A 22,707-nucleotide genomic window follows, 5' to 3' on the forward strand; every position below is an offset into this window, starting at 1 on the left:
TTCCAACTATGGGGCATTGTGTTTTGTTCAAAGATCTATGATAATTTATAATTGGAAGAGGACCTCCTCAATGTAGTCTCCTAAATATCAGTTTTGCTTCCAATCTTATGTTTTCTCTGTATATTACCTGAACTGCATTTTCTTTTGTAATAAAGACTGTTACATTGTGTTGTAACTTTCACACACTGGTTGCCTCTGCAATGCCTCATTTGCTCATAAGTAATTTGTATTTCGATTACTTTCTGCTAGATGGCGCGAATCTGTTTTCGTGTCCATCTCCTGGATGTCTCAGCATGTTAGCCATTTCATCTGATGGTAGTGGCTGTATTATGCCGATCTTGGCCCTACATGACCTTGCAGTTGTCTTTATATTCCATGGAGAATTTTATCTGGCTGACAATTATGTTATACTTTTACATTTTAGATTTTATTCCTATGACATTTCTGTTTGACGAGAGCATTTTTGCTCAGACATTTTAAACCATGGCATGATTACATGGCAGTATATTCTGTTTATAGGTAATTTATGGAAGTAATCCTATTAAGTGTGTATTATTTCAATTCATGTCATTATATTTTTTGGTATTCCATGTAACTTTTTATTCTGATGAAGACTGCCCAAGTGCAACTGAAACTGTGGTCAATTGACAAAATTTTGTGCAACCAAAGTGGCTGTATATACGTTCTGCATTTAAATAGTGTATGGTTGCTGGATCACAGCCAATAAAATGTTTAAAATTTCAATAGGCTACATTTCCGTAACACTCCTGGCCCCAGCCTTTATTACCCATTGTCCTTACCTCTGTAGCCCTTCCCTAATCCTGTTCCAGCACTACACAGCCCTTTGTTCCACTGACACATTCAGACTTATCATTTCTCTCATTTTGTGCCCCCTCCCCCCCCCCCCCCCCCAAACTTTCCTCTGCCCTCCCAACTGCACCTAGCTGCCCTACTCTTCATCTCGTCCCTGCACTCGCCCACTTACTGCAGTTTACTGTCCTCCTCCCCTACCCTGCTATCCCTGACCCAGACTTCTCCTTACTTCCACCCAGTTACCTTTCCCATCATGCCCTACTGCTCACAGTCTGGCTCCAGCTGCCAGAGACTGTGGTCATGTGTGTGAGCTGCATTACATGAGTGTGTTCTTGTATGTATATGATGTCTAATTTCGACAAAGGACTTGTTGACTGAAAGCTTACTTTCCAGCAGTCTTTTTGTTAAGCCTATCTGCGACTCTCCATTATACGGTGAGTAGCAACTATCCTTTTCATAATATTGCTACATCCCATCCTGGAATTTCCCTTGTTTAAATGTTGAAGTGCATAATCTGAATTAAATTTTATGTCAGTTTCAAAACTTAATTAGTAGAGGCATAAGTTTTATTTACTGTGCACAATAAATAATTACACTGTCTTGTTATCAGGGTAAACATTTGTGGACACCCTGTATATTAATGAACTTTCGGACAATATTAACAGTTACCTCTGACTTTTTGCAGATGATGTGCAAAGATTGGCAACTTGCTTTACATGTTCAAAAATGTAAAACTGTGCACTTCACAAAATTAGTAATTGTAGTATCCTACGACTATAATACCAATTAGTCACAACTGGAATTGGTCAAACCATACAAATAGCACTTTTTAGGGATATGAAATGGAATGATCAAGTAGGCTTAGTCGTAAGTACGGCACGTGGGAGACTTTGGTTTATGGGTAGAATGCTGGGGAAATGCAGTTAATCTACAAAGGAGAATGCTTACAAATCACTCATGCCATTACAGAGTACTGCTCAAGTGGGGGGTACCTGTACCAAACAGGACTGACAGGGGATACTGAATGTATACAGAGAAAGGCAGCATGAATGGTCACACGTTTGTTTGACCCATGAGACAGTGTCACAGAGATACTGAAGAAACTGAACTGTCATACTCTTGAAGAAATATGAAAACTATCCTGACAAGGCCTATTTATGAAGTTTCATGAACTGGCTTTAAATGATGAATCTAGGAAGATACTACAAACCCCTGAATATCACTCACATAGGGATTGTGAGGACAAGACTAGATTAATTATATTATGCTCATTGGCATTTAAAATAACAATTCTTCCTGCACTACATACATGAATGGAATGGGAAGAAGCCTTAACCTCTGTTACAATGGGTCATACACTCTGCCATGTGCTTCCCAGTAGTTTACAGAATGTAGCTGTGAATGGTGACGTAGAGGCAATCTGACAATCCACATTCAAAATTTTTGTGTTGTTTACTTATGTACTTACAAATATATGTATTTCAATGACAGTGTGAGAATTACATTTTGCAACAAATTGCTATTTACTGTGAATGTAAGACTATTAGCATTAGTCAGTTATTACAGATATTGGTAAGTAATGTAATGGTGCTAGTGACTTACAAGAATATTGTATAAACAATGATATTTCAGCAAACCTTAGCAGCACTTTGAAGTGTGTTCAACTGGTAGCCCTCACTTAACTAATGCCATATCATTTCAGTATCAGTAAACATTTGTAGTACACTCCTTCTTCTTCTTAAGGAAAGAATGTACTAATATATTCTCTCCCTTGAGCAAACTTACTAGTGCAGACAGAGTATGTCAAATCCTTGGCATCTGAAACTGATGACTGAGACAGGGGCAATACACGTTTCAAATTCTGGAATAAGGATTGATCTTCACAATAGTAACCAACGTAAGTTTTCAACTGGTTTCCATATTGGTCTCAGAGGTCAGAGGTATGAGTTGATAGTACACAGCCTGAGGCATTATGGAATAGTTAACCTGATAATGAAGTAAGTGTTTGTGTGTGTGTGTGTGGGGGGGGGGGGGGGGGGTTGCACTGCAGAGAGAGAGAGAGAGAGAGAGAGAGAGAGAGAGAGAGAGAGACCAAGACTTGTCTACAGTAAGCATGTTAAAGAGGATATGGGTCTTATTACTTATGAAAGAAATAGACAGGCTTGCACAGGACAGACTAGCATGGAGAGCTGTATCAAACCAGCCTCTGGAGTGAAAAAAAAGCCCAAATCAGCATGTACGTCTCACTCCATATTTGTGTGTTAACACTTGTTATATTCGCATGTTAAAGGCACCTCATCATTAAAAGTACATAGTTCAATAAACATTTCATGAACTATTACAGAGTAGCAGAATGTACTTTATCTACAACAACTTTTTAAAGAGATCTGCTGTTTAAATGTTCTACGTACCTGTTTATTAGCAAATATCAAAAGAGAAGCATCCTTTAATTCCTTTTCAGACACCAATTTTGATAATTCATTTTGAGCTTCTGGAAGTCGTGATATATTACTTGAATCAATCACAAAAACAACAGCCTGAGGAAAAAAAAAGCTGTTAATGTGAAATGTGGAAAATAATTAAAACATAGATGACTTGAAAAAATACAAAAACTGACAAGAGACCTTCAGTATTAAAATGAAAGGACAGAAGTGCTGGATAAAGTAATATAAGGCAGGAGTTGTGACATTTAAAAACAGGCTTACTGATTTTTGCATGGAACTTCAGGCAATTTGTCAAATGTCCATACCATGATGCCTAGATATTTTGGTCCACAGTTTTCTGATCATCTTCAGGTATCAACAGAGAGTTATGATACAATGCTTGAATCTTCAACAACGTAAAAATAATTTGTGGAAAAATTAAAACAATTTGTGGAAAAAAATTGCAGAGGGCCAGACGTCTATCAACTGAAATATCATGAGAGCAAGTTATCAAAATCTGTTGGATTCTCTGTTGTTTCATAAAGTAAGCCTAGGTTTTTTCTGTACCCATTATAATAAAAAATTCTGTTTTTCATCCTACTATTGTGTAAATGAACTTATCTTATGCGTTATAAATGAAATGAAACAAAGTCCTTGAGAATCATGCCTGAAAATGTAAACAAACACAAAAACTGACAAAATTAATTAAATACTTGTTTCAGCTTAACCAAAAAACTGTATAATGGGAAAATATCATGATGTGTCCACCTTAGTGCATTGTTTTTTGTTTAAACCTATCTTTTCATTCCAAATATTATTATTAGCAAAAAGTATTCTTTTGTGAAACTCTGCTTGAACATTAAAAATCATCTAGAGCTTTAGTGATACAGCTAGTATCAGGTGCACACAGAAAGAGCAGTTCTACAGTTAAACACAAATGACTGGGAAAAAAATAGATAAGAAATACCTGTACAAGCAAACAATGAGAATAATAGACTAAGAACTTTCTCTGTGTTCTTGACAAATGCATGCAACCAATAGTATTGCTGAAAAAAAAGCCTAATATTAGTCTAATGAATGGCAGTATGTTGTAGGTAAATAAGTAGTATTGTATTTCACATATGCACAGTGTGTTTTGTAAGGTGGAAAAGATAAAAAATCAGTAAGGGAAGCACGTCAAGATATGGACATTCCTCAATATTCTTTAGTTTATCAATAAATGTATAGAGATGTTTGTGAATTTTCATTTATGCATTTCTCATTACAGGACAGAAATGTCTACAAACATGCCTTTGAGCATCAACAAATATTATCTGCCCGTATTTTACGTGAAAGTCTCTTCAGTGGCTAAATTTTCACCATCATACAGAACTGACAAACTATTTCTTAAAAAAAAATAAAATAAAATAAATAAAAAAAAAATTAAATTGAAATTTTAGGACATTAAATGAGATTTCACATCTATAAATAAAGTTGTAACAAATATGATTTCTGGGGAGGGGCGGAGCAACTAACTCTACTTTGTCAGCCAGAGGAATAAGCGAAAGCATGTTTTCTTGAGAAACTGATCAATCAAGAAATGAATTGAAACAAAATGATTAATTACTAGTAAGTAAAGAGAGAGAAAGGAGCAAGGGGGAAACATTCTGAATTACATAAGCATGCTGCAAAAAGCATTCAGCACATAGTGCAAAGAAAGATCTTGGCACAACAATTTTATTGGTGTAATTCCATTTGTATATTCCTTAACTGTCTCATTATTCAATGCAGTTCTAACATAAAAGGCAACAAAAAGCTTTCCATTTCAGCCACCACAATCTGCACCATAATTTATTTTCTAAAATGTGTGTGTGTGTGTGTGTGTGTAGGAAGGCGCGTGCGTGCTTATATATGCCAGTGTGTGTGTGTGTGTGTGTGTGTGTGTGTGTGTGTCAGTAAATAGCAATTTTATACACTTTCAGGATGTCCCAGTATGATTAGTCAACCACCGAAAATGCAACCCTTTATTTACAAATATCATCAGAGGCTACAGCAACAAAGATACAATTTAATTTAAAAAACATTACAGGCACATAAATATTATACTGTGTGGTCAAACCTTACTCAGGGAGTTCCATGAACAAATCACTGGTGAGTTCATTCCAAATTGCCTTTACAGTAAAAACAGTTTGTTATGCTCAACGTGAGTCATCAGAATAATGCAAATCATTATCACCACACAAAATAAAGCAACTGACTGAAAGTGATGAATTAAGGGTCATGCATGCCCAATTGATTTGTTGTCACATGTGCAACGCTTACATCACCAAACTTTCCATGCAATAGGTGCAGGTACTCGAGCATGCATGTATCAGCTGATCATACCACACCACACATTCAAGTGGAAACATTCCTGATGTCAACTCTGGATATTGGCAGGGAATTCAAACATCAACTGGCAGTGCAGATTCGTAAGTCCATGCCACTGGAATCCTCTTCCCACACATCTTCCATGCTTTATGACTTCTTGGCTACATCTTTACCACTTTAAGTTGATAGCAATTTTTTGTTCGTAATCTAGACTGTAGAATGCATTTTTAGCAGTTGGCACTTCTGGGACATCCTGCACATGCAGTGAAATGATTCACTTACTGATAGAAATTTTGCCAATGAGACACCCAACAACAAAAGGAAAAAATTACATGTTGCCCTTCCTTAAAAGCATCATGTGCTGATTTGATTTGTTGTTTTTCAAAAGCAACTGTACATTTTTATGAACTGTTTTCTGCAGCTTATTTCACAGTCCTCTGAGGATATTTTGTTGTCACTAAAATAGTACACATGCACTCAATGACTAAGAAATCTCAAATTGTTAACAGAGTTTAATCAGCTACTATTCATGGTTTCTTACATAAAATAAGACACTGGCGGTTTTTTTGGCCACCATTTGACAGTTCTGAATGGCACATACACTTGCAGCTACTCTCATATTCAACACACACTGTATCCTAACAATGAAAAACAGATATGACAGTTAAAAAATGTGTGTACAATATTAATAATGGAAGGGGTAAAAGTAACCCCTCACTGTACAGCTGAGTCACTGAACAGTTAACAGGCACATGAACAAGACTGAAATTATTGCTAATATTTAGGACACTGCCCTCCCTAGAGATAACTGACAAAAACATACATATACAGATTTATAAAATAGAATACAGTTTGTTATAGTTGAAAGAATGTAAAATATCTTTCGCTGTTGTTTACAAATACTCCCTTAATCTTACTACCCCCCTTCCCCCCTTCCTTTCCCCATTAAAAAGCGAAGAACTTCTTCTCTCTTGCAAATTCCCCCATCAAAAATGAATTACTATCATCAAGCTACAGGAATTTACAAATATTTACATTTATTTCTTCATAAAAGCTTCATAAATCATCTTGTAGTTTACAGCAAAGGGTGCCTGAAAGCAGTGTTGTTTGTCATTTTGTTATTATGGTCACAGACCAAGAAGATGAAAAATAGCCCATGGAGATGAAAAATAGTTTCCATACTTTTCCATATTTGGGAACATGGCCTATTACTCCTCATCTTACACTCCATGATCAAAAGTATCCAGACACCTGCCTGAAAATAACTTACAAGTTCATGGTGTCCTCCATCGGTAATGCTGGAATTCAATATGGTGTTGGCCCACCCATAGCCTTGATGACAGCTTCCACTCTCACAGGTATATGTTAAATCAGGTGCCAGAAGGTTTCTTGGGGAATGGCAACCCATTCTTCATGGAGTGCTGCACTGAGAAGAGGTATTGATGTCAGTTGGTGAGGCTGGGTACGAAGTCTGCATTCCAAGACATCCCAAAGGTGTTCTACAGGATTCAGGTCAGGACTCTGTGCAGGTCAGTCCATTACAGGGATGTTACTATCGTGTAATCACTCCGCCACAGGCCATTCTTTACGAACAATCGCCATCCCCGAATTGCTCTTCAACAGTGGGAAGCAAGAAAGTACTTAAAACATCAATGCGGGCCTGTGCTGTGATAGTGCCATGCAAAACAAGGGGTGCAAGCCCCTCCATGAAAAACGCAACCACACCATAACATCACCGCCTCCAAATTTTACTGCTGTTGGCACTACACACGTTGGCAGATGACCTTCACCGGGCATTCGTCATACCCACACCCTGCCATCAGATCGCCACATTGTCTATCGTGATCCGTCAGTCCACACAATGTTTTTCCACTGTTCAGTCATCCAGTGTTTACACTCCTTACACAAAGTGAGGCGTCGTTTGGCATGGACCGGGGCGATGTGTGGCTTATGAGCGGCCGCTCAACCATGAAATCCAAGTTTTCTCACCTCCTGCCTGTCATAGTACTTGCAGTGGATTCTGATGTAGTTTGGAATTTCTGTGTAATGGTCTGGATAGGTGTCTGCCTATTACAAATTACAACCCTCTTCAACAGTCAGCAGTCTCTGTCAGTCAACAGACAAGGTTGGCTTGTACACTTTTGTGCTGTACATGTCCCTTCACATTTCCACTTCACTATTACATAGGAAACGGTGGACTTCGGGATGTTTAGGAGTGTGGAAATCTCGCCTACAGACATATGACACAAGTGACACCCAATCACCTGACCACGTTCTAAGTCTGTGAGTTCCGCAGACTACCGAGGTCACTGATATGGAGTACCTGGCAGTAGGTGGCAGCACAATGCATCTAATATGAAAAACGTTTGTTTTTGGAGGTGTCCGGATACTTTTGTTCACATAGTGTATCACTATAAAAAGAAGGAAGATTATGGTCTTTTGTTCTATTAGATTATATTACTTTTTGTTCAATATCCATACTGATGAGATCTTCAAGGATGTAGATGATCTCATAAAATAAGAATAAATAAGAACCCAAACAATGGAAAATCCAGGGTAGAATGTAACAATATTATGAAATGGAAAGTTGCTACTCACCATATAGTGGAGATGCTGAGTTGCAGATAGGCACAACAAAAAGACTATCACAAATAAAACTTTCAACCAGTAAGGCCTTCGTTAACAATAGACCACACACACACACACACACACACACACACACACACACACGACTGCAGTCTCAGGCAACTGATGGCACATTGCAAGCAGCAGCACCAGTGCATGATGGGAGTGGTGACTGGGTCGGGGTAAAGAGGAGGCTGGAATGAGGAGGGACTGGGACAGTAGGGTAGGGGTGGCAGACAGTGAAGTGCTGCAGGGGAGCACACAGGGACAAGGTGGAGAGAGGGTAGGGCAGCTATGTACAGTCGGGAGTTTAAATGGAGGGCAGGGGAGAGATGGGGAGGGGAGGGAGGGGGGGGGGTAGAGGAAAAAGAGTGACTTCAGTTGCCTGAGGCTGCAGTCATGTGTGTGTGAGTTGCGTTTGCATGTGTGTATGTGTGTGTGTGTGTGTGTGTGTGTGTGTGTGTGTGTGTGTGTGTGTGTGCGCGCGCGTGACTCAGCATCTCTGCTATATGGTGAGTAGCAACTTTGCTTTTCATAATATTGTTGAATAAATAAGAAACATTTCCAAACAAAAAAAGGAGCCATACAGATGTTTCTTCCACAGGACAATGACGACGTCATTTGGACAAAGCTCAAACTCAGAATGAATAAGCCACATTGTCTTTAAAGAAATCATCCTGACATTTACTGTAAGCAATTTAGAGAAACTTTCTTTTTATGTTTATTAAGTCGACCTGTCTTCCAACTACACACAACAATTTTATGGATGTACCTCTTATATGTTTAGCAAATTACGTCTTTCACTGAAAAGCAATACCTCCATGGAATTTCCAGAAGTTGTCTTTATTGGCAACAAGGTTCACATAGGAACTACAACTTCTTTGGAAACAGTTAATCAGCTACTCAGTAATTATGTTGGGCAAGATAGCAAATTGGTTTAGGTAATGGACATATGTTCAGGATGAGTGAGGTTCAATATCCCTGTTTAGATATCCAGATTTTAGTTTTTAATTATTTCCCAAAATCATTTGGGCTCCATGCTGGGACTGGTCCTTTAAAAACACCAAAACCAATTTCATGTTTCATTCTTGTCCACTCCCAGCTTCTATTCCACCTCTAATTTTCTATGGATCATTAATTCGAATCTCAATTTCTTCTTCTTCTCCTTCTCTTAGCATTACAACACTGTATGGGTCTTATCATCTTCAACATGTTTCCTCTAATCTGTCTTCTCCAGTGCAGTTCTTTACCATTTTCTAACTATAAAGAGTTTTTTTATACTCTCCTCCATATACACACACATTCCATGTTCCAAATTTAAGCACTGTTATATCCACAATCCTGTATCTTTGTAAGGACAGTCATGCAGCCCCAGCTCCTTCTGAACACACTAGCCTCCCCACCCAAAACCAAAAGTGCCTTTATCAAAGCAGTATTTTCTTAAACAAGGCAGTGTTTTCTTACTCAATACTCCTACTACTTGATAAGCTATTCTCAGCTTACTGTGCACTGCTGTATTAAAACAAAACAAACTTGTAGAACAAAATGTCAAACTATGTATTTTCCTCCTGATTCTTCACTATTAGGACTGTTGTTTGGTTCAAATTTCTTAGATCTGGAACAGCTCATGCATAACCTGCATGACATTTCTTTAGATCTCATGCAGCTTATTTTGATACTAGGCATTCACATACCTGATGGTCATTTACACAGAGCTATCTTCGCCTTAATTTTTTTACTGCCATGGCTACTAGCAAGTTGTAAGTCAGAAGGAGTGGCACAGTTGTGTACATCAGCAACAGTCCAACTAGGTGTTGCACCCTGTAATGTGTATGTGTGTTTCCAAGAAATATTACTACTACTAATGAATAAGATACAAAGAGTATCTAACAGCCTCCACTGCTGAATACTAACACAATGTTTTCGCCAGAACAGTTATATTTAAGGATCTCTCTTAAATTGAATTAGTGATAATTTATTTAGTATCTGATAGCAATTCGGATCCATCCAGCCTGAATATCAATATGAAGGAAAGATCAGAGATTTTCTGGCTTCATACCAAGACTGCAGCTTGATTACATGGAGGATGCTGCCACTAAAGGCAGGTCATGTGGGTCTGTCCACTGACTTGACAATTTCTATAAACATTGTGGCCCTGCACTTGTATGGCAATTCTCATCATTCTCTTAAGCTTTCAATATGTGCCACAGATAGTAGAGTGATTGACCTTGACTGCATTTATGTTTCGTGATTGAGATCGCTCTCGGGACTATGTGTACATGTTTACACAACTTTCATTACACCCTGGGCTTTGCTTCTGGCTAACTATTCACTCCATGAACTCTGGCATCAATGACCTCAGAAACTGCCAAATTTTATCACTGCTGGTGCAAGTGATTGTAATCAATGTTCTACCTATGTCTAGCAAGACAGAAAAAAATTACAGAATCAACCTCGCTAGCAACTATATCTTCAGGTGACACAACAGGTTTGATTCCCACAGCCTGTGATCTGAGTGACCTGCCCTTCCTTTTCTAACCTTCCCCAGCTTATCCCTTTGTCCTCCAAGAGGGAAAAATTAGTGGTTCCAAAAGTTAGGATGGCTTTGTGTAGTTTTGTGTGTCTATCAGCAGTACTAAAAATCTTGTCTCTTGTGCAGAAGCACAGGCCAGCAATTCTGTCTTATATTTTATGACGTAAATTTTTGTTTCATTCAGTAATTGATTTTATTTTTAACATGTAGTAAACTGTATATAGAAAACTGTATGTGATACAAGCTATGCATCATATGAAAAGGCTCTGATGAATTACTAGCACATACTTAATCATATTTCTACTGAATAAGTAAGAAACAAGAACCCAGAGGAAGAGTAATTGCGAGATACTCACCTGAGTATTAAGATAATAATGTTTCCACAAGGGACGCAACTTATGCTGGCCACCCACATCCCAAATAGTAAATTTCAGGTTCTTGTATTCAACTGACTCTACATTGAAACCAATTGTGGGTATTGTTGCCATAAATTCATTCTGCTTCAATTTGAATAGAATACTTGTCTTGCCGGCACCATCCAGACCCAGAGTAACAACACGCATTTCCATCTTCGGACCAATATGCACCCGGTTGTCCTGCATCAAGTAATTAAAATGAATCATAACACATGCACCACATACCTTGAGGTATTGGAAGTGCAGATAAAAGAAAATGTGTACTAGATGAAGCTTCCTAATAGTGATGATGAAATTTTTGCTGCTCCTAAAAAAGAAAAATCTGCATGGTGTAAAGTGATTTAATTCTATTTTTAAACCTGTAATCCATGTTGCAATGCATGATAAGTGTGGATGTTACTGTAGGATAGCCAAACAGGGAGTGATATATGGAGACTGCAGATTGAAATTTCCCTGGGGTGGTCATAGTGGGCAACAGAGTAGGGAACTCATCGAGGCTCTCCTACAGAGCTGTAGGTTTAGCAAAAAAAAAAAAAAAAAAGACAAGAGAATTGCAAAGCAAAGATTTTTGCCCTTCAGGCTGAATGAATTAGATCACATGAAATTTGAACCAGATAGGTTGAAAGGGGGAAAAGACCTCGGGAACTGAGTGAAGGTAACAAGCACAAGATGGAAGAAGGTAGATTAGGAACAGGATACCAGGTAACAAGTATTGTGAAACCAAGTGCTAGCCTTGGCCAAGTGACCGTGAACATAGGAAATTTGAGCAAACGTTTTAGCAAAGCGTATCAGGTTATTGTAGTGGGTGTAACAAGAAACAGCACAGCTAAGAACAGTAATTACAGCATTAGGGGCAGCCTGGACAAAATATGAGAAGCAAAAATATACACAAATGTGAGTTTTGTGGAGGCTATGCAGTACCATCGACCAGCCCTGGGTTAACACTGATTTGATCTGTGTGGACACTGAGTTGAGCAGGCTGCTGCTGACTGCAATCTTATATGAGTGCAGTACCTGTTGCTACATTTGGGAGAAGGGGATATATCAGACATGGCCCGCACATGGCGAGATGAGGGGAAAATAGGCTGTCTGACCTTCTTGCAGACAATATATGGGGAGGGCACCATCACATGTAGCAAGATCCCTGCGGCTACTGATTTCAGTCATTTTTTTACATTAGAATCAGGATTCAAGCACCTTGTTTTGAAAGAAGTCAAAATAACAGTAGGGCCCCACAAAATGCTTAAGAATGCACAGAAAAGTAAGATTAGCTTATTTCATCAGAATATTAGAGGATTGAGTAATGAGGTAGAAGAACTTCTCGTCTGTTTCGAAAAGACAGACATCCTGTGTCTGTCTGAGCACCACATAACCACAAGGGTAGGTAAGTTACATATAAAAGATTAAACTCTAGCAACTTACTTATATAGGTAAAGGAGGAGTTGTTACATATATTAAGACAGAACACATGTTCAAAAACATTGAGACAAGTATATTTTGTAGTGATCAGCACATGTTTGAGAAGTAATAGTGAATTGAAATTGTATGTACTGTATATAGATCCCCACCAGGAAATTTTGAACTGTTTATGAGGAGTCTGAATTCCTTACTGTGCTCTCCATCAGATAGCAGCAAGCAGTTAATAGTCTGTGGTGACATCAGTGTAGATTTTCTACAGGATTCTGACAGGAAAAATGATCTGGAAACATCTTATTTGACTTACGTAATTTAATCTCATTAATTAACTTTTCAACACAGGTGGACTAAGACAGTAGGAACCTCACTGGTAATGATTTCTTTGATGAAGCTCAAAGCAAATAAATAACTATTAACCCAGTAACAAATGCTCTCTCAGATCATGATGCACAGTTAGTTAGGATAAATAACCCAGCACCTTACAGTGTGGATACTCCTCAGTGGGAATCAGTTAGAATAATTAATGATTCCAGGACAGATGTTTTTAAGAATAATTTACGTGAGATGACTTGGCATGAAATTTATAATGAACCAAATCCTAACATAAAATTTAATCTATTGCATGACAAATTCATATCATTATTTGAGAATAGTTTTCCACATAAGCTAATCAGAAAGGACATTAAACAGTCATTTAAAAAGCCATGGATAAATAAAGGGATTAAAATAAATCATGAAACGAAAAGGGAAACGTAACTTTTGACAAGAACAAATAGAGATCCTCCAGTAGTTGCACATTACAAAAACTCCTCAAAATTACCAAGAAAAGTTATTAAAAATCAAGTAACATGCACATGATGTCAGAAATCAGTAATTCTGACAACAGACTTAAGGCTATATGGAATGCAGTGAAATGAGAAACAGGACAACCAGTCACAGGACAGGATAACATCATTATTAAACTGCATGGAATGACTATGAACGATGAACCACAGTTAGCAAATATGTTTAATAATCATTTCTTAAATATACTAGAAAGTATAGGAATAAACAGTCAAGAGAAAAATCACAGCAGTATGTTGAAAAAGAATCTCACAAAATTGAATCATATGAATTATCACCAACTTCCCATTCTGAAACCGAGCGAGGTGGCGCAGTGGTTAGCACACTGGACTCGCATTCGGGAGGACGACGGTTCAATCCCGTTTCCGGCCATCCTGATTTAGGTTTTCCATGATTTCCCTAAATCGCTTCAGGCAAATGCCGGGGTGGTTCCTTTGAAAGGGCACGGCCGATTTCCTTCCCCATCCTTCCCTCACCCGAGCTTGCGCTCCGTCTCTAATGACCTCGTTGTCGACGGGACGTTAAACACTAATCTCCTCCTCCTCCCATTCTGAAATTAAGACAATTATACATTCTCACGAAAATGAAAGCTCATCTGGTTTTGATGATGATGTCAGTAACTACTGACCTGTTTCACTGCTGACATCATTTTCCTAAATCTTTGAGATGATGATGTATTCTGGGATAGTATCTCACCCTAGTAACAATAATACCCTTAGCAGATCACAGTTGGATTTCAGAAGGGTTGCTCTACTGAAAAAAGCATTACATACTAAAACAGCATCTGATATTTTCTGCAACCTATCTAAAGCATTTGACTGAGTGAATCACAGTATTCTCCTACAAAAATCAAGTTTTATGGGGTTTATGGTACAGCCAGTCAGTGGATGGTGCCATATCTAACCAAAAGAATGCAGAAAATTGTACTCAGCAGTCCAAACAATATAGTCTGGGGACATAGTCCTGACTGGGGAGAAATCAGGTAGTGGGTTCCCTAACCACTATTGTTGTCTTCTGTCTAATACACAAGTAGAATTATTCTTTTTGCAGATGACACTAGTATTGTAAACAGTTCAAGCACACATACAAAAACAGAAGAAATGGTAAATGTAGTTCCTGAAAATATCAGTGACTGGTTTTATGTGAAGGATCTCACCCTCAGTTTAAAAAAGACACAACATATTCAGTTCTGGACATCTAGGGGGTACTACACCAACGATAAGTGCAACACATGGTGAGGAGATAACAAATAGGGTGGAAACTTCAAAGCTCTGCAGTGTCCATATTGGTGAGAAATTTTTTTTTTTTTTTTTTTTTTAAAGGCACATCTTGGAACTCCTAAAACAATTTAGTACAGCCACATCTGCACTTATAATCACTGCAAATGTAGGGGAGAGATAAATCAGTAAGTTGACATATTTTGCATATTTTCATTCAATAAGTCATGTGGAATAATGTATTGGAGCAACTCATATTTATGAAAGAAAGTCTTCACTGCTCAAAAATGTCTGCACTGTAAGAATAATACTTGGTGTTCACCCACCATCATGGTGTGGACATCTGTGTAACGAGTAGGGCACACTGACTACTGTTTCACAGTACATTTGTTCCTTTATGAAGTTTGTTGTAAATAGTCCACTACCATTCAAAAGGAACAGCGATGTACATAATTAGCCAACTCCTTCTATTGCGTAGAGGAATTTCTATTAATGTAACGTGTATAAGGTGGTGGGTAGGAATTACTAACTCACATCTATACTTTTTTTTAAGAAATTTACTAAATGTAACCATGTACAAATTAATCTGATTTGGAATGTGAACGTAAAATGACTTTTACCAGGTCACTATGATTTATTGTGCAAAACGATCCATGGAACATGAAACTAACTACATAACTAACTTTGCATACATCATCAGTAATAAAACGTTTGGGTTGGTGGCACTGATCCAATACTTTGATATGACAGTTCAGAGCAATACGAGATAAAGTTATGTGAATCCAGTCTTCCCTCAGGACAAGCTTATAGTCATGTTGGGAGTAGAGTACCGGTATCAGGGAAATCATAATAATCCCAGATTTGAGTATTTCTTTGCCAGCTTTTATGCTATCACAGTTTTCAGTTTTGTACAACATTTCTCTAGAAAAGTCAATCAGGTTGTATGAGTTATATATGACGTGGCAAGACAAGTCAGTATGAATGAATGAAACTGAATATAATGTCATAAGAACAAACATTTTTGAGCTGTTATTTATGAAAGTACTTTTAATTAAAAATTAAAGTGAGCACAGAATAGCACCAATACTTGAGACTGAAGAGTACTGTGTACCTACCAGCCACCTATAGAGGTATGCACACAGCACTGCTCCACTTGCTCGTGTTTTGGCAGTTGATACATAAGTGGAAGAACATTATTTGCTATGCAGTCATAATTGCAGTATAGCCATTAGAGTGTCATAAATTTTCCCTGGATTATACTGAAGGACAGAAAAGTGCAGCATCAGCTTCATTTTCAATGTCACACCATATGAGAATGTACTTTCTGCCTGGAAAATCTTACCTTTGTGAATGTAATTGGTATGCTTGGGTCAGGCTGAAGCTGCTCGGGACTTAGATCAGAGTATTGTTGCTGTTGCTTCTCAATATAATTCAGAGCTTCCCGTAATTCACGAGCTTGTGTAAGAACACGTGCATCGTCTTGTTGTATTATCTGTTCACACTGTAAACAAACTATGGCCACCTGAATAATGAAGCATTGTATTTTAGACAGTGTTAATAAAAAGCACTATTAAAACAGTTAGACATATAGATTAGTTTGCATCATAAATCAATACTGGCATAAAATGAATTTTAAATCTGATACAGCACTTTAAGTTTCAGTAAAATGCCACCACATTATTTATTACACAGAAATTAAGTATGAAATATTGCATATTCATAAATCATTCTTCTAAATGTGCTTGCTGATTTTTACATTTAAGATACAGAACAAATGCCATTTTGATTACAAGGGGGTACCCCCCTCCCCCAACCCAAAAAAAAGAAAAAAATGGAATTATTTTATAAAAGCTATACATTTTCAAATGATTTTCAAAACAACCTTATCCTGTTCAAAATACTCTCCATTACAGCTAACACAAGTGTCCCACCAGTGCTTCCACTGTTCGAAACATTTTTTATAGTCATCTTTAGGAATCGCTGACAGACCCTCCCTCATTTTTTTTCTTGACTTCTTCAATATTGTCAAATTGGTGACCTTTCATGGCCCTTTTCATGCACGGAATTAACAAGAAGTTGCACGGAGCCAGGTCACATGAGTAAGGCGCGTGAGGCTGCGGGACCATGACATTTTAAGCCAAAAACTGTCTAATAGAGATGGCTGTGTGTGCAGGTGCATTGTCATGGTGGAAGAACCAGTCTCCTGTCTGCCACAAATTGGGTCTTTTCTGATGAACAAGATAACCCACAAGTCACTGACAGTTGATCAGTTGTCAATTCGGGCAGTTGATTGACGTCCAGAACTAGGTTTGTTATCAATTGACATGTCACCATTTTTAAATTGAGCAAACCACTTGTACACTTGAGTTCTCCCCATAGCATAATCTTGGTAGGCTGTTTTCAACATTAAACCAGTTTCAGCAGCATTCTTACCAAGTAAAAAACAAAATCGCACGGCTGCATGTTGCTCACTTAAACTTGCCATAATAAAAAATTAAACAAAAACAAAACAGGGCTAGCAAAAACAGTCACTACAGATGAACAGAACAAGCCAGGTGGACAACACAGGCGGCACTGAACTGGCAACAAGTTGTGCTATACACTCCTAGCAGCAGAAATGGGTACTATTCAATCTCTGTCCACGGCGATGTACAGTTTTCTTCTTTTCTTTTTTTTAAGCCCGTTGTATGTAATAAAGTCAATCTGGATTTCTAAATGGTTCCAACAGTGAGAAGGCTGTTCACACATACAGCAAGAATGTACTTAATCAGTTTGATAAAAAGTTACGAGATCCTTATGTGTTCTGTAATCAGCTGAAGGCATTTTAATGTGCAAATCATAACTTCCTTTTAAGTAAATCAGAATTTTATGGTGTACCAAGAAATGCTGTAAAATGGTTCAAATCATGTCTTTCCAACAGAAAACAAAAAAGTGTCAATAAGAAAGAGTCCCATACTACAAACAGTGACAATCCAACTAAGAACTAATCACCGTTGGCATCCCACAAAGTTCCATCTCAGGACCCTCACTTTTTAAGTTCATTTGTTGTATGTCTGTTTCTTCAACAACACAGGTTCTACTGAACACCAATTAAATTTAAATAAATTACAGAAGATAACAGATCCTTATTCTTCATGAACCAAACAAAGACTTTTAAAGGCGGATACCTCTTGGCAGGTAAAATACTCTGGAGATTTACTAAATAACTCAAATGTGGTGCTGAAAACACTGTTATTTAGGCTGAGAAGCAATCTAATTCAAACCTTGCTCTCAGTAAACACACACACACACACACACACACACACACACACACACACACACACACACACACACGCGTCCATGTAAAACCCAAGCCAAGAATAACAGAGTTTAAATCAATGGCTAGAAATTATGTCATCATAAATAAGTCCACAAGTGAGCAAGTAGTACATGTCAGTGAGCTGAGGTAAGTGAGGCAAAGATAGTCTGCAACAATCCTTAACAACCATTGTTGTTTACCCACATGTTCTGGCACCATTGGTCATTCTGCACCGTAAGTAAGTGTAAGTGTAATTATATCAATCGATCCAATGATATATTCAGTGGAATTACAAGAATGTTACTGAGCTTTCATCATTAACATCACTATTTATTTTGTTGCAATAAACAGCACGTTAAGTATTATTTTAGAAAGAATGGGTAATGAAATTAAAATGGACAATTCTTTCTCATTAAACTTTAAGAAGATACAGGATATGCAGTTCCTGAAAATACAATACAACTGAATTGATAAAACAATCTACTCATCGATTGGTGTCACAAGAAAACACATATAAAGTTTAAAGACATGTGCATGCTTTCAGAGCTAGTGGTCCTTCTTCTGGCAGAAAGGTTGAAGGGGAAGGAAGAAGGCTGAAATAAAAGGACTAGTGAGGTTTAGGAAATGGAGAGAGTTTAACAACATCACCCTGAACTGTGGGTCAGGGGAGACTCAATGGACTGGATGAAAAGGAAAGACTGTTTCCAAATCTCATCTGGTAGGGTCCCCAACAATCAATCTTTCCATTTTGTCGCATCTGGTGAAGTCTCTCCTGAGCCAGGGCTAGGGCGACTTTCTCAAACTCTGCCTATTTCCTAAACCTCAACAGTCCTTTTCCTTCATCCCTCTTCCTTCCCCTTCAACCCTTCTGGCAGGAGGAGGAGTCACTGGCTCTGAAAGCTTGCACATTTCTTTAACCTTTCTATGTTTTTTCTACTGCCACAACTTGGTAAATAGATTTTTTTATCTATCCAATTAAATTATATCTTCAAAAATTGATCATTTTCATTGATACATCAATATATGCAGTTCAGAACTTATGAGAGGTTTCCTTCCAGTATTAGTGATGGGAACAACCGAAAGAAAACAATTGATTCATTCGATTGTTGGAAAACAATAGACTCATTCGGTTGTAGTTATACATATCCACTGAACTATTCATTCATACTTTTGAATGAAACTAGTCTGAGGGTGGAACTAAATGAAAATGATTGTTCAGCTGGTCGGAGTACTTATTCATTATTTTGAATGAAACTAATATGTGGGAGCAACTGAATGAAAACAATCATGTCATTTGGTTGTAGTTTTACCTGTCAGTTGGATTGTTATTCATTTCTTTCCTCCCCTGAATGAAAGCAGCCAGTGCAGTTAATCAAATGAAAAGATTCTACACCATTGTAGCTTTGCGTAGTGACTGAATTATTCATTCTTTCTTTTCATAAAAACAATCAATAGTTTTTCTGTCTATTGAACCATGTACTCATCCTTTTAATTGAAATTGCCCTTTAGTGTTTCATATGACTGAGCTATCCATTCATTCTTCTGAGTGAAAGCAGCCTGCAATATTTTAATTATCTGAACTACAGCAGTGCTACATTATACTGACACAGGGTGGTCTTAAGTGAGAACATATCTCAGGAGTACGACAAAGTTAACATAACCAGTATACACGTTCATTTAATTATGAACTAAATGGAGTAATTTTTCTATTCATCATTTAAAACTGATTCATATACTGTTGTGGATTAAATTGTTCAGGTGCCATTAATGTGTAACTAATTAAGCTGATGTATCACCGGGGTAGGCCTGGCATCACGTAAGTTGCCAACCTCAAACAAAAACTTCGAAAACCATGGACATGTGGGTCAAATTGGATTATTCTCCCAGACACTAACAATCTGTAGATGATAAGCTGGAAAATGGCCATGATGTTCAGCAGGGTGTGGGGACATGAGAGAGGGAACGTTTCCTCACTTGCATTTCAGTGCTAACAACACCAGCGCAGTGCGCCTCCTACCAATCAGCAGATATAATTTATACATGAGAGTAACAAGGATTTGTGAAAGTGTATTACATAGATGTTCATATTCAAACATAGAACTAATTTGCACTAAAGAAAATGAATTTAAATGAAATCAGTTTTATACAGCTTAATGAGTAGAAGATAAATGACATTTTAACACATTCAGTTGTCTGGTGGGCAGAGTGGCGTATCAGTGTGTACGATCACCCATTGTCGGTGGCTTTTGATTGTCTCAATAAAGAACTATCGAAAATACAGGGTGTTCCAATATTGTCTTTACAACTTGGATCACATATATTTTAGAAATGGGGATAGGTATAAAAGTGCAGTTTATGGCATAATGTTCAAACAAGCCTACAGTTCTAGCAGCCGCTTAACAGAGTTCAGAGTGTTAAGGTGACAATTTTTTCTAGATCCAAACTCAAGAAACATTAAAAAATTTTGATGTTGTAAAAAAGAGTCTGAATTAATCGTAATAAATACAAACTATAACTTTAATTTGTTACAAAAAGTACATTAATTTATATTTTATTTAAAACTTGTAAGATGAAGGAGTGCGAGCAGGCATACAGAATTTGTCAGTGCTGTAAATTTTCTTCGGCATGCCCGTATTCTTTAATAAGGATAACATTCAACTCAAGTTTAATAATAATTCACTCTAGTCACTAACATTGTTTTTCTTGTTTCTACAACAAACTGTGTTTTGTAACTGTTACATACACTACTCATTTGAGCTAATACCCTTTCACTAACAGCATACCGATACAGGGAAATGTACCTACAATTCAGGATAAATCATTTCATAATCGTTAAATCCAGGACAAACAGGTGTCCCAAATTACTTTTGAAAAAATTCGGAACAGAGCTAGAAACATCGTGACTGTCATGAAAAAAGGGGGGACAGAGGGTCACAATCAATGTGTGTGATGTCTGTAGTACAGATGTTAGCTAAGCAACATTCCAGTTCCATTTTCGGCCTAGGATGTCCTCAGTGAAGTGTGCTACTGCTGCTCTGGTACAAGCTCACAGATTGTGCAAGTACCGAACGAAGGAAAAAATGTAATGGGATCCTGCAGGACCTAGGTGTCAGATCTGCTCTGTACGAACCCTTCTACACATTGTGCCAACTACTGCAGGGTAGTCAGTCAATAATTAAAAAAAATAAAAAAAAATATAAAAAAAACCTGCTTTAGGTGCCTGTGAACTTTATGTCGCAAACTGGATCTTTCGACATATACCCATTTCTAAAACGATTGCATGATCAAAGTTGTAAAGACAATTTTGGAACACACTGATACACATAGGAGAGTGACTAAAAGTGCTTGCCACTGCATTTTTCATAGACTACAATGAAGAAACTATCTATAGTTATGTCTCCCTATAATGAATTTTAGCTAAGGTTTATTACAATCTATTTCCAATCAATCGAATTTCCACAAGCATGAAAATAGGTCCAGGTTTACCCCAGACAGTTGTATAAAAACCCCACAGCACAGCAGGGAAATTGGGACACATTGCAGCCCTAGTTGGGGATGCAAAGGTGAGCACAATGGTTCTCTCTTAAGGACGTATGAAGAAGAAAGGAACCTCATCTCATTTTCGAGACAGTTTGAATTTCATTTTATCGGCAATGTGTGATGATCTCCGTAACTGCAAAATCATTTGAATATTCCGCCATTTATTCGTATGGAAGTTAAAAGAACTTAAGTGGTGGCTAGCTTGGTACTTTACAACTGGCCATTACTAGTGTAGCGGTCTGGCCAAGAATTTTCAGTCAATGTTTCATTTTCTTGGGTACACTGAGAAGATAATAAGTAATCTTTCTTTCCTGTTATTTCTGTTAGTCATTTATTTCCACTCTGGTAGTCTGAATCTATGGGTCTCACTACTAATTATAAAAATGCTGACCATTTGCAAACCAAGTCAACTACATAAACAGCAATTGGCATTCACTCATTAGGTTTTATTCCACTGAGCTCGTATAGCCTCTCTAACAGACAGAGAGCAGTATGTCGTCCTGAATGGGGAGACTTCAACAGAAAGAGCTGTAACATCAGGTGTGCCCAAGGGCAGTGTAATAGGTCCGCTGTTTTTTACGATTTACATAAATGACCTGGTTGGTGGTATTGACAGCGGCATTAGACTGTTTGCCGATGATGCTGTAGTCTCCAGGAAAGTAGCATCACATGAAAATTGTGCACAAATCAATGAGGATTTGCAGAAAATAAATGCATGGTGTAATGACTGGCAGTTATCTCTCAATATTAGTAAGTGTAACCTACTGCATATAACAAAGCAAAAATACCCATTAATATTCGAGTACAATGTAAATGCCTGATCTTTGGAAGCGGTAACATCCATCAAGTACCTCGGTGTGACTATTCGAAATATCTAATGGAATGATCAGATTACACAAGTAATGGGTAAGGCGAACTCTAGATTGCGGTTTATTGGTAGAATCCTGAAGCGATGCAGTCCTTCAACAAAGGAAATTGCTTACAATACTTTAGTTCGTCCAGTCTTAGAGTATTATTCGTCTGTATGGGACCCTTATTAGTTGGGTCCGATTCAAGAGATTGAGACGGTCCAAAGAAGAGCGGCAAAATTTGTGACGTACATTTAGCCATCGCGAGAGTGTTACAAATTTTATAGAAAGTATGAAGTGGGACACACTTGCAGACAGACGACACGCTAAATGGAAGGGGCTGCTCACTAAATTCCAAAATCCGATCTTCGCCGGGGATGTAGATC

The 22,707-nt window shown here is 37.8% G+C and overlaps 1 protein-coding gene across 1 annotated transcript in view; it reads right to left on the reverse strand.

Moving 5' to 3' along the window:
- Positions 1-22,707, reverse strand: part of LOC124805095 (E3 ubiquitin-protein ligase TRIM23-like) — a 73,756-nt gene that overhangs the window by 18,579 nt on the left and 32,470 nt on the right. Inside the window, exons 8-10 of the mRNA XM_047265538.1 lie at positions 15,978-16,157; positions 11,100-11,339; positions 3,225-3,350 (exon numbers count right to left, since the gene is read on the reverse strand). Of these exons, the coding sequence (XP_047121494.1) occupies positions 3,225-3,350; positions 11,100-11,339; positions 15,978-16,157 (546 nt within the window). The remainder of the gene's footprint in view (positions 1-3,224; positions 3,351-11,099; positions 11,340-15,977; positions 16,158-22,707) is intronic.

This window comes from Schistocerca piceifrons, chromosome 1, assembly GCF_021461385.2.
Source record: "Schistocerca piceifrons isolate TAMUIC-IGC-003096 chromosome 1, iqSchPice1.1, whole genome shotgun sequence".
NCBI lineage: Eukaryota > Metazoa > Arthropoda > Insecta > Orthoptera > Acrididae > Schistocerca > Schistocerca piceifrons.